At 36.2% G+C, this 14128-nt stretch overlaps 1 protein-coding gene across 2 annotated transcripts; it reads left to right on the top strand.

Annotated features, from left to right (window-relative positions):
- The first annotated feature begins 1284 nt into the window (after positions 1–1284).
- LOC132308846 (ABC transporter E family member 2) lies at positions 1285–12425 on the top strand. Of its 2 annotated transcripts, none has more exons than XM_059807098.1 (13): positions 1285–1423; positions 1529–1705; positions 3682–3767; positions 3870–3967; positions 4049–4166; positions 4265–4354; positions 5717–6021; positions 6123–6318; positions 6392–6577; positions 6676–6945; positions 11356–11601; positions 11819–11955; positions 12048–12425. In XM_059807098.1, exons 2-12 carry the CDS (start codon positions 1603–1605, stop codon positions 11936–11938), a joined length of 1818 nt encoding a protein of 605 aa, XP_059663081.1. In that variant the 5' UTR covers positions 1285–1423; positions 1529–1602; the 3' UTR covers positions 11939–11955; positions 12048–12425. The 2 variants fall into 2 exon arrangements, with proteins under 2 accessions (XP_059663081.1, XP_059663082.1); XM_059807099.1 differs by having other exon boundaries at positions 1302–1423; positions 1524–1705.
- Positions 12426–14128: the final 1703 nt, after the last annotated feature.

Genomic DNA, 14128 nt, shown 5'->3' with positions numbered 1-14128 from the left:
TATCATGATTCCGGATCAAAGCAAAGGCATGAATTACGAACTCCGAAACAGATCTGAGCGTCACCGATGCAAACTCCGTTAGATCTGGGCTCAACTTCACCAAATCGTGATCACTGTTTGCTAGATCTAAACTTTCCAAGCTTTGAACTCACCGGATCTAAGTACAATTGAGCAAATCACAATTGTGTCATTCCGAAGCAAATGCCTCAGAATCCACAATAAGCAATAATTCTCTCTGAACAAACTACAATCTCACTGATCCAGAATCAACTTCCAGAAATCACACTGTGTACTCACAAACTTGATTGAACTAATATGGTACTGATCAGGCTCGAATCGATCTTCTTCTTCTTTCCCACAGACGACGCCAATTGAAGATGCAAGAAATTCTTCACTCTTTCTCTCTCTAGAATTCTTACATTTCAATAGAAAAAAAAATCCCCCTCTTATCCACCTGTAATGGTCTATAAATAGACCATTACAATTATTATCGCTAACTGATTACATTGGGCCTATTTCCAAGGGTTTTCTTCCTTTTGGGCCTGATTTTCCAATGGGCTTGTTCTTCCTTAGTGGATCCTCCAGGTTCGGGCCATTCTGTGGTGCTTTTGCATGGGCCATACTTTAATTGTTCGACCCGATCCCATACCAGTAAGCTATATCCGGCCCATGCCACTTACTGCATCCTCAATAAAACACAAAAAATATTTTACGTTTAAACAAACCTAAATGAAATAGATAAAAATAAAGCAGATTTGTATATGATAGTTTGTTATTTGTAAGACTTACATTGTTTAATTTGATTTTATATATATTACCGACTAAATTTAAGTCCCGAAATTCAATAGGAAAAAGGCTATATAGCGCTTGGATTGGATATGCCCGTATTTAAATTTCCTTCCCCTACTTTGTTAGAAAGAAGTCATTTATTATATATACTCATATAAGGTTGATATTCCTCAATAAAATTTCTCTATGCCCGATTATTTTCATGAAAAGAATTATGTTGGCAGAGGAATAGTATTTTTAATTATATATATATAATAAAATAAAAACAATAAAGTAAAATATAGATATAGATAGACAATGAATAATACAATATATAATCAATATTACTACGTAGTAATGAATATATTATAAAAATAATATTACCCAAAAAAAAAAAAAAAAAAAAAAAAAAAAAAAGGGACAAAAAACAGACAAAAAAAGGTCAAAAAAAGGAAAAGGAAAGACGCCAAACGATGCCGTTCCTTACGGCATGTGGCAGATACACATTCGACCAATCGAACCCTAGAAATCCCACCGGCAATATATGCGTGAGCACTACGCCACAAGCGCTCTGTAGAGGTGGCGTTGCTCGTTCAGCTAATACGAGTTTCCCGTTCCCAGCACACGACACTCTCTCTCATTGAAATCTTGCTAGGTTATTCTCCTCTTCAATTTCTCTCTCTATATCTATTTCTGTATATATCTTTTGATTGTGTTTGTACTGAGTCCCTCTATCTATATTTGATTGTTTGAAGCACAGAGGCTTAGGGTTTGATAAACCTTCGATTCGATCTCCATCATCGTGTTTGTTCGTCTATCTATATAGACAGAGAGATGGCGGATCGATTGACTCGTATCGCCATCGTCAGCTCCGACCGTTGCAAGCCCAAGAAGTGCCGTCAGGAATGCAAAAAGAGTTGTCCTGTTGTTAAAACCGGTAACACATATTTATTTCAATGGTTTATCTCCTTAAATTATTCTTTTTCATTGGTTCTTACCGTCAGAGAAAAATATTATTTTTCTTCTCTTAATCGGCTATATATTTTTGGTCCTCCCAATTGGGTCATTCATGGTGTGGATTTTAGGTTTAGGTCCTCCCAAAATTTCCATTTTCCATCTAGTTGAGTAGTGACTCCTTAGATGTTTTTAAAAAATCCTTGAGGAGTGAGATGCCTTACACATAGCCTTTTTTATCTATCTCACAATTGATCGGTGTCTCACTTAATTAAAGTGGTCCATATTATTAACTTTGTTTCTCTTTGTCTTCTTCCTTTTACATATGCTATATATTCTTAGTCTGCATTATTTACTATAAAAATAAATCTTTACATCTCAATTGAAAAAAAAGAAAAAAAAAAACAATAACAATCTGTTGATGCAGGCACATAAATTTCAACCGGGTTTGCATACCATAAAATGTGAACACATAACTAAACATATACATGCTTCACAAGACATAAAAGTATCAAAACAAGAAAGGTGGAAAGAAAGAAAAGAAACTGCCATATGCTCTTAACAAATGTTAGTGCTATATCTTATCCCAAAGTATTAGGTGTGCGGGTTGTCAATGATGCTCAAAAGTGCTTATAGAAGCAATAGACTAGTCAATGAAAGAATACATAATTTAGTGTTATGTTTTATGTGCTATAAGGCAGCAATAACTTCCGATACGGCTTGGTGTTGCAATGTACCGGTGTCGGACATGTGTCCAACGCTTGGACACGTGTCCGACACTTGGTAGATAGAAGTATCTGATTATTTTATTTTATTTTTATTGATTGGACACGTCGGAGGACACACCAGATGACACGTCTCAGTCCAATCAAGCCTTTTTGTTTGGAAAAAAATAGAGAAGAAGATGATATATGTATGTGTATATATCCATTCCCTATATATAATAAACAGAGAAAAACCCTAAGAATCCACATACAAATTATTCTATTAACTGTAAAATAATACAATAGGCTCAGATCGTTTGGGGCTGTTGCCCTTGACTTGATCCGATAAGTCAATTCAGGGCCGGTCACTCAACCTAAGGTTGGACAGTTGGTTAATCGGCATGACGATGAGGTCTTGATGAAGAAAAGCACGGACGATGAGGTCTTGACGAAGAAAAGGACGGGAAAGAGTTGGAGAAGAAGAACCTTTTCAGAATGTGAAGAGATTGAGGGATGAGAGAGAGATGGAAAGAAATAGACGTGTCAATGAAAGAGAGAAGGATGGGAAGAGATAGATGGATGTGTCACTTTGTCAATGAAAGAGAGATAACAAATCTTATCACTTTTACTAGGTGTTTGGTTACAAGAATTACTTTTGGATACAAAGACATCCCTGGTTCATTTGGGCTTGTACACCTTTATTTATTTTTTAATAGAAATATGAGATGTATGGTGGGTCTTAAATATAATATTTATGGATATAAATAAAAGAAATTTAGCAAAAATTAATTTCATATATATAAAAATAAATTATATTATTATTTTATTGCCGTATCCTTGCCGTGTCCGTGCCCTATTTTTTTTTGAGATTTGCTGTATCGCCATGTTGTGTCATACCCGTGTCTCGTGTCGTACTCGTGTCTCTCGTGTCCATGTTCGTGCTTCACAGCATATGAGAGTTGGGTCATTGTGCATTTTTCTGTGAGATTGTTCAATTGTGTACAGAGAATTTATTTTGTATCTTTGAATTGTAGGACTCTTTACTGTAAACGCGATAGTAGTTTCCTAAATTGGGCTTTAGGGTTTTGTATTTGTAACTAAAGGCAGATTGTTAAGGAATTTATTTGATGTTTACTTCCCTTATCATGTACCTTCTTCTTCTATTAGAAAAGAAAGGGAGATTGCCTTGCTCATTAGACTCGTTTTGTGCTATAGATTTATGCTTCTTTAACCCATACTTGCTATATATTTGCAGGTAAACTCTGTATTGAGGTCACTGCTGCATCTAAGATTGCATTCATTTCAGAGGAGTTGTGCATTGGATGTGGTATTTGTGTTAAGGCATGTCAAATACAATGAGTCCATTTTTTTTGTGAAAATTGTGTTGCCTACTAGCGATTAACAGGATGTTTAGGCTAATTTTTGTTTAATCTGCCGATGCAGAAATGCCCATTTGAAGCAATCCAGATCATTAATTTGCCAAAAGACTTGGATAAAGATACAACCCATCGCTATGGCCCTAACACCTTCAAATTGCACAGGTTAATTTACAACTGCAGTTCCTATATAATGAGTGCTTCCAATTTTTTGTTGTTTGGATTTGAGGAAAATTTCAATTGCAGGTTACCAGTCCCAAGGCCTGGGCAAGTTCTTGGATTGGTTGGAACTAATGGTATTGGGAAGTCAACTGCCCTTAAAGTTTTGGCTGGAAAATTGAAACCTAATTTGGGCCGTTTCAATGTAATTCTCTTGGCTATCTTACTAATTCTTTTTTATTATTTTTATTATTTTTATTTTAAATTTATACATGGTTACCTTTTATGATCCTCCTTTTGCAGAATCCTCCAGATTGGCAGGAGATCCTAACGTACTTCCGAGGATCTGAATTGCAGAATTATTTTACCCGTATTCTTGAAGACAATTTGAAGGTGCCTTCTGAATTGAGGTTTCTAATAATGTTTATTTAGCCTCTTTTACTTGTCAAGGTCCAATGGATTTTCTCTTAAATGAGTTTGTTTTAAGATTTAAGGCATATGCTTAAGTGGGCATTTCACTACCTTATCCTTTCATTTATCTGTTTTATGGCTTGAGATATTTAAGATATCGGCTGATTGTTGAATCATTGGTAATGTGTGGAATCTGTTGCATCTACTCTGGATCTATAATCCATTATCTAAAAATAGTAACAAGCTAGTATTGAATTTGTTTTAGAAAGGTAAGTCTATTAGTGTTTCAGGAGGCCCAAAGCCATGTTTGTGTCTTCAAGTAGTACCATATGTCAAACAAAATGTTAAGATTTAAGGCATATGCTTAAGTGGGCATTTCACTACCTTATCCTTTTATTTATCTGTTTTATGGCATGGAGATGTTTAAGGTATCGGCTGATTGTTGAATCATTGGTAATGTGTGGAATCTGTTGCATCTACTCTGTTTTTATAATCCATTATCTAAAAATAGTAATAAGCTAGTATTGAATTTGTTTTAAAAAGGTAAGTCTATAAGCATTCCAGGAGGCCCAAAGCCATGTTTGTGTGTTTTTTTCATTTACTTTAAGGAAATTAAATCATTCCATTTTGTTTGACGTACGTTACTGCTTTAAGAAACAATTACATACTTAGAAACAATTCCATGCCATTACAGATTTGTTTTTTGTTTTTTTTCTTAGTAAGCCGCAACAACAATTCAACGCACACACTCACTATGCCACCGTACTCATAGGTGACTTGAACCCTCAACCTCCCATATGAAAAGATGAGGACATACTACTTAAGCTAAAAGCTCAATGTCTGCCATTAAAGAAAAGTGTGTAGTCTTTACATGCAATGAATAGAACTCACATCAATTGGAATGGCAATACGTGTGTGTGTAGATATATACTGGATTAATGGGTCACTCTGGTGGGGTTTCTGCAATTTATTATCTAATTATGTTTAAAAACTACCCAATTTACCTATTTCACCGAACTAATTTTCTTTCAGAAATAATAATTGTTTTTATAGCAATAGTCATAGTTTCTATAGCTCTTCTTCTTATTTCTTTTTTCTCCCCACATATCTGGTATTTTGTTTTTGCATTTGAAACTATCAGCTTATGTTTATTCGTAATTCTGATATCTAGTTGTATCAGTGTTCATCTGAGCGTCTTATGCAATTACTTGCAACTGGGTCACTGAGGATAGGCCATATTGTCTGTAAAATGTTGGTCGTCTATATGTTCATGACATCAATCACTATATTTTTCAAAGCATATTTTTACTTCTCCCATTCAAGATGTATATTTTTGCTCAATAGGCAATTATCAAGCCCCAATACGTTGATCACATTCCAAAAGCAGTTCAAGGCAATGTTGGGCAAGTGCTTGAACAAAAAGATGAGAGAGATATGAAGGAAGAACTATGTCATGATCTTCAGCTCAACCAGGTTATTGACCGTAATGTAGGGGATTTGTCTGGTGGGGAGCTGCAGAGATTTGCTATTGCGGTCGTTGCCATCCAGAATGCTGAGATATATATGTTTGATGAACCTTCAAGTTATCTCGATGTCAAACAGAGGCTTAAAGCTGCTCAAGTTGTCCGATCATTGCTCAGGCCAAATAGGTTTACTTCATAGCTATTTCATATTGTATTGAGGCTTTACGTATTTTGTTTACCTTTTTTGAGGTTTCAAAACTAATTATGTGTGTTGTTGGCACTTTCAGCTATGTAATTGTCGTGGAGCATGACCTTAGTGTCTTAGATTACTTGTCTGATTTCATTTGCTGCCTCTATGGGAAGCCTGGCGCGTATGGAGTTGTAACCCTTCCCTTTTCTGTCAGAGAAGGAATTAATATATTTTTGGCCGGATTTGTTCCCACAGAGAACCTGCGTTTTCGGGATGAATCTCTTACTTTTAAGGTAAAATTGTCAAATATATGGAGTGTCTTAACACAGCTGTGGTACTATTTACTTTACTTTTGTTCTCCCCCAGGTTGCTGAGACTCCGCAGGAAAGTGCCGAGGAAATTGAAACATATGCACGATACAAATACCCAACGATGAGTAAAACTCAGGGTAATTTTAAGCTTCGTGTGATAGAGGGTGAATTTACTGATTCTCAGATTATTGTAATGCTTGGTGAGAATGGGACTGGGAAGACAACATTTATTCGCATGCTGGTATTATTTTTGTCATTTTGTTTTTCCTTAAAATGAATGGTTGTTTTAGTTATTACATACCACGAAGGCCTGAGCTGTTTTACTGGTCAAAACTGCAGGCTGGTTTATTGAAGCCCGATACCGTTGAAGATTCTGATGTCGAGATTCCTGAGTTCAATGTTTCTTACAAGCCCCAAAAGATCAGCCCAAGATTTCCAGCTTCAGTCAGGCACCTACTCCATCAAAAAATACGCGATTCATATATGCACCCTCAGTTTGTGTCAGACGTCATGAAGCCTCTTCAAATTGAGCAATTAATGGATCAAGAAGTTGTAAATCTTTCTGGTGGGGAGTTGCAAAGAGTTGCATTGTGTCTTTGCCTTGGGAAGGTAAATATTTGTCATTGTTGTGTATTTTTTGCCGTCGCCGTGGTGCATTTTTTGCTGACAGTTGCTATGTTGATAGCTTTGTTAACTTGACCAATTTTGGCTTAGTGTAGTGACAGGTTGGGTATCAGACAGGCACCATCTGGACCCATCTTGGCATAGAGAACTCCCATCCTGTTCAAGTGCCATACCTGTGACAGGTCTCCCCAAACCTTCCTATCCCTGACCCCCACCCAACACTTGTCATTGACCTCACAATCATAATTCTTTGAGACTCGCATGAGGTTCCCGAGAAATTAAATTAGTCATGGCATTTGGTAAATTAAAATCCAATTTTTTGCTCAAACTTGCGGAAAAAAGAATCAACTGGAGCTCAATGAATTTTTAAAAGTAGCAAATAATATACATATGCATGTGCACGCATATAAAGTGAGAGAGAATGGTAGAAATAAGAGTTAAGAGATGGATCTACTGAAAGCCAATGCAATTAAACAATATCTAATTATTTATTCTAGGGTAAAATGCAATAAACCCCCTTGAACTATTGGTCAATTTGCAACAAACCCCCTTGAACTACAAAAGTTGCAATAAATTCCCTAAGCTATACATTTTTGTTACAGTTTGCCCCATCCGGCAATGCTCCGGCAGTTAAAAACATCACGTGCTGTCACGTGACACACATCTTGCATTTATATGACCATACTGCCCTTTTGAATATTGAAGAACAATTGTATCCTTCTTTGTTACCCGTAGAGCCAAACACCACCTAACTCAGTTACCTTCAATCCCTAAATCGTCGGCCTGAAAGCGCGATTCGTCTCCTATTTGTCAACCCACTACTCAAGTATTGTCTCTCTCAACCTTTACTCTCTCTCCTAACTGTCGGCTATGGGAACCACTGTCTGCTAGAAAGTTTTTGGTGGTGATCCTTATGGGATGTGCCGAAGGTTGTGGGGGAGAGGATGGCGGTGGTGGTTAATTTACCGGAATATAGAGTTGTTGCTGGTGGTTGTGGAGCGGGAATGGTGGCGGCGATGCCGATTTGGTTGTGGTGGGTTTTGTTGTGTAGATATGGTGGTGACGCCGATTTGGGTGTGGTGGTTTTGTTGTGTAGATGTGGTGGTCATTTGCCTAAACGATCTGAAGCGGCTGCCGTGGTGACAGTCTGAGGCAGTGGTTGAGGGTGAGGATGGCGGTGGTGACGGCCCAAGTTGTGGTGGTGGTTAATTCGTTGGGATATATTATTGTTGTTGGTGGTTGGGGGTGGAACGGTGGTGGTGACGCAATTGGGCTGCTGGTGGGTTTTATTGCATAGATTTGCGGCGGCAACGATGGCAGCATTGATCTGCAGCGGCCCTGCGACGCAATGTGTAACTGTCGACAGTGGCGATAGATGTGGAAATGGAGATATATAGATATAGCACCGTATATGTATAGATATAAATTAATGCATCAAATACCCCCATTTAAAAAACAACCCCCATAGTAAATGACTAATAAAGTGATAGGTTTACACAGAGAGGGGATGTATTTGATTTGAGTTAGACAAGTGATGAGTTTTACACTAAGGGGGTTTACACTTAATTGATTAAAGATTAAAATTGCATTATTTGCCTTAAAATAAAAAAATAAAAAATTAAAATTGTATATTTTTATAAGGGTAACATGGTCTTTTGACTTTTCTGGTACCAGAAACTGAACTGATGGGGTTAAATTGCAACTAAAACATAGTTGAGGGGGTGTTTCTTGTAGTTCTGGGGGTTTCTTGCAATACCTCAATAGTTGAGGGTGATTTATTGCACTTTACCCTTTATTCTATTTAAAGGGAAAGTAGATAATATGTCACCTTTTATTTTCCTTTTCCTTTCTCTGTGATTATAATTTTCTTCTGTAGCTAAAGCACTGCGCCCTGCACTAGTTCATGTCTTATTTATCTGATACTGTACTGATAACATTTAACTATGCAATCAGTGCCACATTCCATAGGTTTATCATTGGGCCTAGAACTGCAGTGGTGGTGCTGAACTGATTGTAGTCCAATTTGTAAATTAAGAATGCCGGAAAATCGGCCACTTACTTTCTTTTTCTTTACTTCTTTTATTTTTATTTTTATTTTTTATTTTACATATATATATATATATATATATTTTGGGTAAGCTTTATCTTCCTGTAGATCTTTTTTGTCTTTAAGGAATGAGAAGAGTGTTACTTAAGTCATGGGGTGGGAGATTGTAGACAGAATGATCTGGCAATTATGCATGGAACAAGTGTGTGGAAACCATTCCTTTAGTTCTATGTTCTGTTCCGGATTGGCATCATCAAATATATATATATATATATAGATTCCCTAGTCGATACTCGCCCACCCCCTCCCTCAAGGAATTGTTTCCATGCAAGAGGATTCGAACCTTAGACCTAATGCTTCATGAGGCGCTAGGGCCAAATTCTGGGTTTACATCCTCATGTATTTGTTCAGAGAATCAATCTACTTAAAATAAAATGGAAGGGCTGAAAATAGACATACTGCTAGGGTTAGGAAAAAAATTATATAAAGAATTCAGATAAAGAATGTGATGGAAGATAAAAGTAGGAAAATCGAAAAAGAATGGTGGTAGGTTCAGGATTTCAATTTCACTTGGAGAAAAAGTAATTATGCAATCTCAATGTTCTCCCCTTTTTGTTTATTATCCATTGTGATTCCATGTTAGAAATATCACATAGCAGGAGGCTTATTTTTTGATCGAAATGCCCATGGTCAAATATTTCACATAGAATGCAAGTTTTGGGGTCTCTGCAAAGAAAACAGGCCCCTACAAAGCATATAAACCTTATTCAGGATATTAGCTAGACAAGGACTAGAGTTTGTACTACATTGTGGAGAGACTAGTGGTTTCTTTATAGAAATTAGGCCCACATTTATTTACAGTAGTTTTAGAGGAAATAACAAAGGATATTCAAGAGGACATTTCACGGTGCATGTTGTCTGCTTATGACATAGTTCTATTGGATACTTTTAAGGAAGCCTCAACAATAAAATTAGAAATACGGCGAAATGTCTAAGAAGCGAAAAGCCTAAAAATTAGTAGGTCTAAAACAGTATATATGGCATGTAAGTGTAATAAAGTACTAGACGAGGACAATATAGCTGTCACAATCCGAGACCAATGGGTTTCGTAAGATGGTCATTTTTTATATTTAGGGTCCATTATAGAAGAAGGTGGAGAGATAGATAACAATGCTATAAGTAAGATTGGAGTAGGGTGGACTAAATGTAGACCAACTAGGGGTATTCTATGTAAAAAATGAATTCAAATAAGTTTAAAGGAAAATTCTATAGGAAGGTTATTGGGCCAACTACACAATATGGAGGAGAATGTTGGGCATTAAAACAAAAAAATTACATTTCAGTAGTTGAAATGAGAATGTTAAGATGGTTGGTAGGAGTGACTAGAATGGATGGGATTAATAGACGTGCGGAGGAATTTAGGAGTGACCTATTAGTGACAAAATTAGCGAAAATGGACTTGGGTATACTGGTCATACCCATGGATGCATTGGTAAGAAAAGGTAGTTCTATTTGCACAGAAGGTAAGAAACAAAGAGGCCGACCAAAATTCATGTAGTATGAAGTATTTAGAAATGATACTAAATTTAAGTATAATATGAGACATGGATTGTTATAGAAAAGAATGGAAAAAGAATAGGCTGACCTAATTTATATAATGACGAGGCTTGTGTTATAGTATTTGATTCGGAATCAGTCAGGACCCTATTGATTATCTTTCTCCTGCTTCATTTAGTCCCTACATGTGAAGGCTTAAGTCTATCGGACCTGGCTTTCTGTTGTGTGGTCTTCTATATGGTTAACGTTGTAGCACCAACCCAAATGCTGTTGCTGGACACACACATGGAGATTTCTTGAGAGTAGTTAATTTTCTGATTTTCTTAGGGGTTTGGTCTTCAGTTTGGAGATGCTTGCTTTATTCTACATTTCCCTCTTCATTTTCTGTTTTTTCCTTTTCGTTCTTTCTGCTTTGTTGTATCTCTTGTAATTATTTATTTATTTATTTATATTATTATTTTTTGTAACGTAACTGAAACACAACGTGATTGTTTTTGATCGAAACTGTTGAAACTTTTGGCCTTTTGAATTGTTTAGTAAACATGGTTTTTGTTTTGTTGTTTTTATGGAGTTGCTTTATTTCTTTATGTATTTTGGGGGACTTGTTTGCAAAGCAAACAGGCAGGGAAGTTGAGTCGGAAGTTTTTGTAATCACAATCAAAACAAAAGATGTTTTCTTTCAGAAAGCATATCATTTGGATGATCATCGTTGTTTATACATATTTGTTTTTGAATTTATATATAGAAACACACGCTCACAATCTAAACTTGAAATCTGTTGGTTCATGCAGCCCGCGGACATTTATCTGATAGACGAACCAAGTGCATATCTAGACTCTGAGCAGCGTATTGTTGCTTCAAAAGTCATTAAAAGATTTATCCTTCATGCGAAGAAGACTGCATTCGTGGTGGAGCATGATTTCATAATGGCTACATATCTGGCAGATAGGGTCATTGTCTATGAGGGGAGGCCCTCAGTGGATTGTACGGCAAATGCGCCTCAGTCATTGTTGACTGGAATGAACCTTTTCTTATCCGTAAGCTTTGCTAACACCTTTTCTTGTTTTTATTTGTTTGGCATCTGTTTATTAGAAGGAAAGAAATAATGATTTAAAAAACTTTAATGAATTTGATGTAAAACATATCATTTCCTTGCTCAATATTAGCTGATAGTCCCCTTCTTTCCCTTTAAAACTTTTCTGGGGAACATTCTCTCTCTGTTAGTAAAAATTCTTCTGAATACGGTTTATGCAGCATCTGGACATCACATTTAGGCGAGACCCAACTAATTTTCGCCCGAGAATCAACAAACTGGAATCGACCAAGGACAGGGAGCAAAAATCTGCTGGATCTTATTATTACCTGGATGATTAATTTTGTTATGGACAGAGGTTATATTCATGAACTGGGACCTTCCAATTCATTCATGTACTCTCTTCTTTTGGTATCTGATATTAACAGTAGTTTTAATCTTTATTTGCAGTTGTTGCTATCCTAGATAAAAGGGCATCTATATCTGCTGAATTATGGGAGCTCACGGATGAATAAGAAGGGGCTCTAATGTTTTGTGACAAGATCATGTTCGTCTCCCAGTTTATTCCAATGCATTTTCTGGTCGTTTTGATGCTGCTTTAGTATATTTATGGTTTTTATAAAAACTGTTTTAGGCCACAATTTCGGATGAATAGGTTTTTTTCCCAGAGTGTACCTCTTTTTTTTTTTTTTCTTTCTCGAAACTGGCAAGTTGTAATTTGTTTAAATATATAGAACCTACAGAGAAGTCAAAACTAATTTATTGTCTTCACTAAGTCCTAGACACATGATTTACAATTCCATCATGTCCTTTTTGGACTCTTTTTAAGACTCGCCCTTATTCTTCCTCCTTCAATGGAAAACAGGATCTATTTCCTTTTTTTTTTTTAATTTTTAATTTTTAATTTTTTTAATTTGGTTGATCAGAGTGTGGGGTTTTGATCACCTGAGAAACTAAAAAGGTTTTTGACACAATACTGTGGTTCTGAAGTTCACATGGTTGCTAAAACGTGATGCAGGTGGTGCATTATAGTGGGTATTTCTGCCCTGTCAGAGTGGGGTTAATAGGATTTTAAATTGTTTGAGTAATCAAAAAGACCTAACGGAATCTTGTTACCCTCAAAATCCGCGGTTCTATTTAATTTTTGAGGGTAGAGCCGATCTGATTGTCCTTATCACCCTACACAAATCTGTGTTTTAATGAACATGTTCGTGAACCTATACAATAAGCTTTATGTTTATGAATGTGTTTGTGAGTCTATACCTGTTTGTGAGCTCTAGTCGAGCCCTGGACCTCAAATTGTGCCTAATACAACTTAATAACACAAATACTCAAATTGTGCCTAATACAACTTAATAACACAAATACAAATATGAAACAATGGATCGCTTCGACTGAGTCAAACGTTAATCACTTTCGTAGGTGCATATATCAGCTTTTTGATTCTATTGTAGGTCCATCAAATTAGGTCCACTTTAATTTGATGGAGTGTTTGTAGTTGTCTATTATAACGAATAACTGCTCGTGGGTAACTTAACTACCAAAGTTAATTTTTGTCCTAACAAAACCACAAGTACTTCCAATAAAAGCCCATTAATGAATTATTTCTCAAGGGTAACTAGTAAAGTTAATTTTTGTCCTAACAAAAACCACAAGTACTTCTAGCGAAGCCCATTAAGTCATTTTGCCAACAAAATTTTATGGTGGGCACTGATTCGTCTTGTATTAATGGAACTTATGGTTCAAGCTCAACTTAGTACTTGATGCGCTACACAATACAGAGGACAGCTATTATTGAGATCCAATTTAAGCAGTACAATAGATATGATCCGATCCACATGGATTGGATCCGACTAACAAATTGACGTATCAAATTAACTTTTTGTGAGTGATATGGGCGATATTGTAACGACTCACTCCATCATATGATATGATATTTGTTCGCTTTGAGTCCGAGTTCATATGGTTTTATTCTTGGGCTTTATCTCAAATGACGTCATACCAATTAGAGTGACATACCTTACATATATAATACTTTTTCATTTCACACTCAGGTAATGTAGGATTGTGCACCTATCCACAACACACCCACCCACAAGGTCGCCACACATATACTCTTGGATCGGATCGGCTCATTCACGGATTGACGAATCAGTTATCACAGCTTACTAAAGCATTTTATTTGGGCTCGGATAAAGCCCAAGATTTTGCAGTTGACAATTGAGAACTTGTATTAATATGTTTATCTGACAAAATACAAGAAGAAAGCTCTCTGAGAAGCACTGAGCATGTTCCTTAAAATAAGGTCAAATCACGATACGATAATGTCATTTTAGAGGGCGATTATTACACTTGGGGCATGTTCCTTAAAGTAAAGTCGAATCACGTCATCATTGTAATGATTGTAACGAATAATTATTAATTACTTATTAATATTAATGCAAACCCAATAAGGATTTTACTTTCTTTTGATATTGTTCTTGGTTTAACAATATTGAACTATTTGAGAATAGCCTAATCCGCAAAATCAA

The sequence above is a fragment of the Cornus florida genome, unplaced genomic scaffold, assembly GCF_030987335.1.
Source record: "Cornus florida cultivar Cherokee Brave unplaced genomic scaffold, ASM3098733v1 CherokeeBrave_3.0.0_Hap2_Chr05, whole genome shotgun sequence".
Taxonomy (NCBI): Eukaryota; Viridiplantae; Streptophyta; class Magnoliopsida; order Cornales; family Cornaceae; genus Cornus; species Cornus florida.
This window is presented reverse-complemented; position numbering and strand designations above follow the sequence as displayed.

Bases quoted from the DNA above. Each gene is read 5' to 3' on its own strand.
- LOC132308846 (XM_059807098.1), top strand. From the start codon at position 1,603: ATGGCGGATCGATTGACTCGTATCGCCATCGTCAGCTCCGACCGTTGC. The intron at 4,167-4,264 runs GTAATTCTCTTG...CTCCTTTTGCAG, and splicing joins CTAATTTGGGCCGTTTCAAT to AATCCTCCAGATTGGCAGGA. The intron at 11,602-11,818 runs GTAAGCTTTGCT...CGGTTTATGCAG, and splicing joins GAATGAACCTTTTCTTATCC to CATCTGGACATCACATTTAG.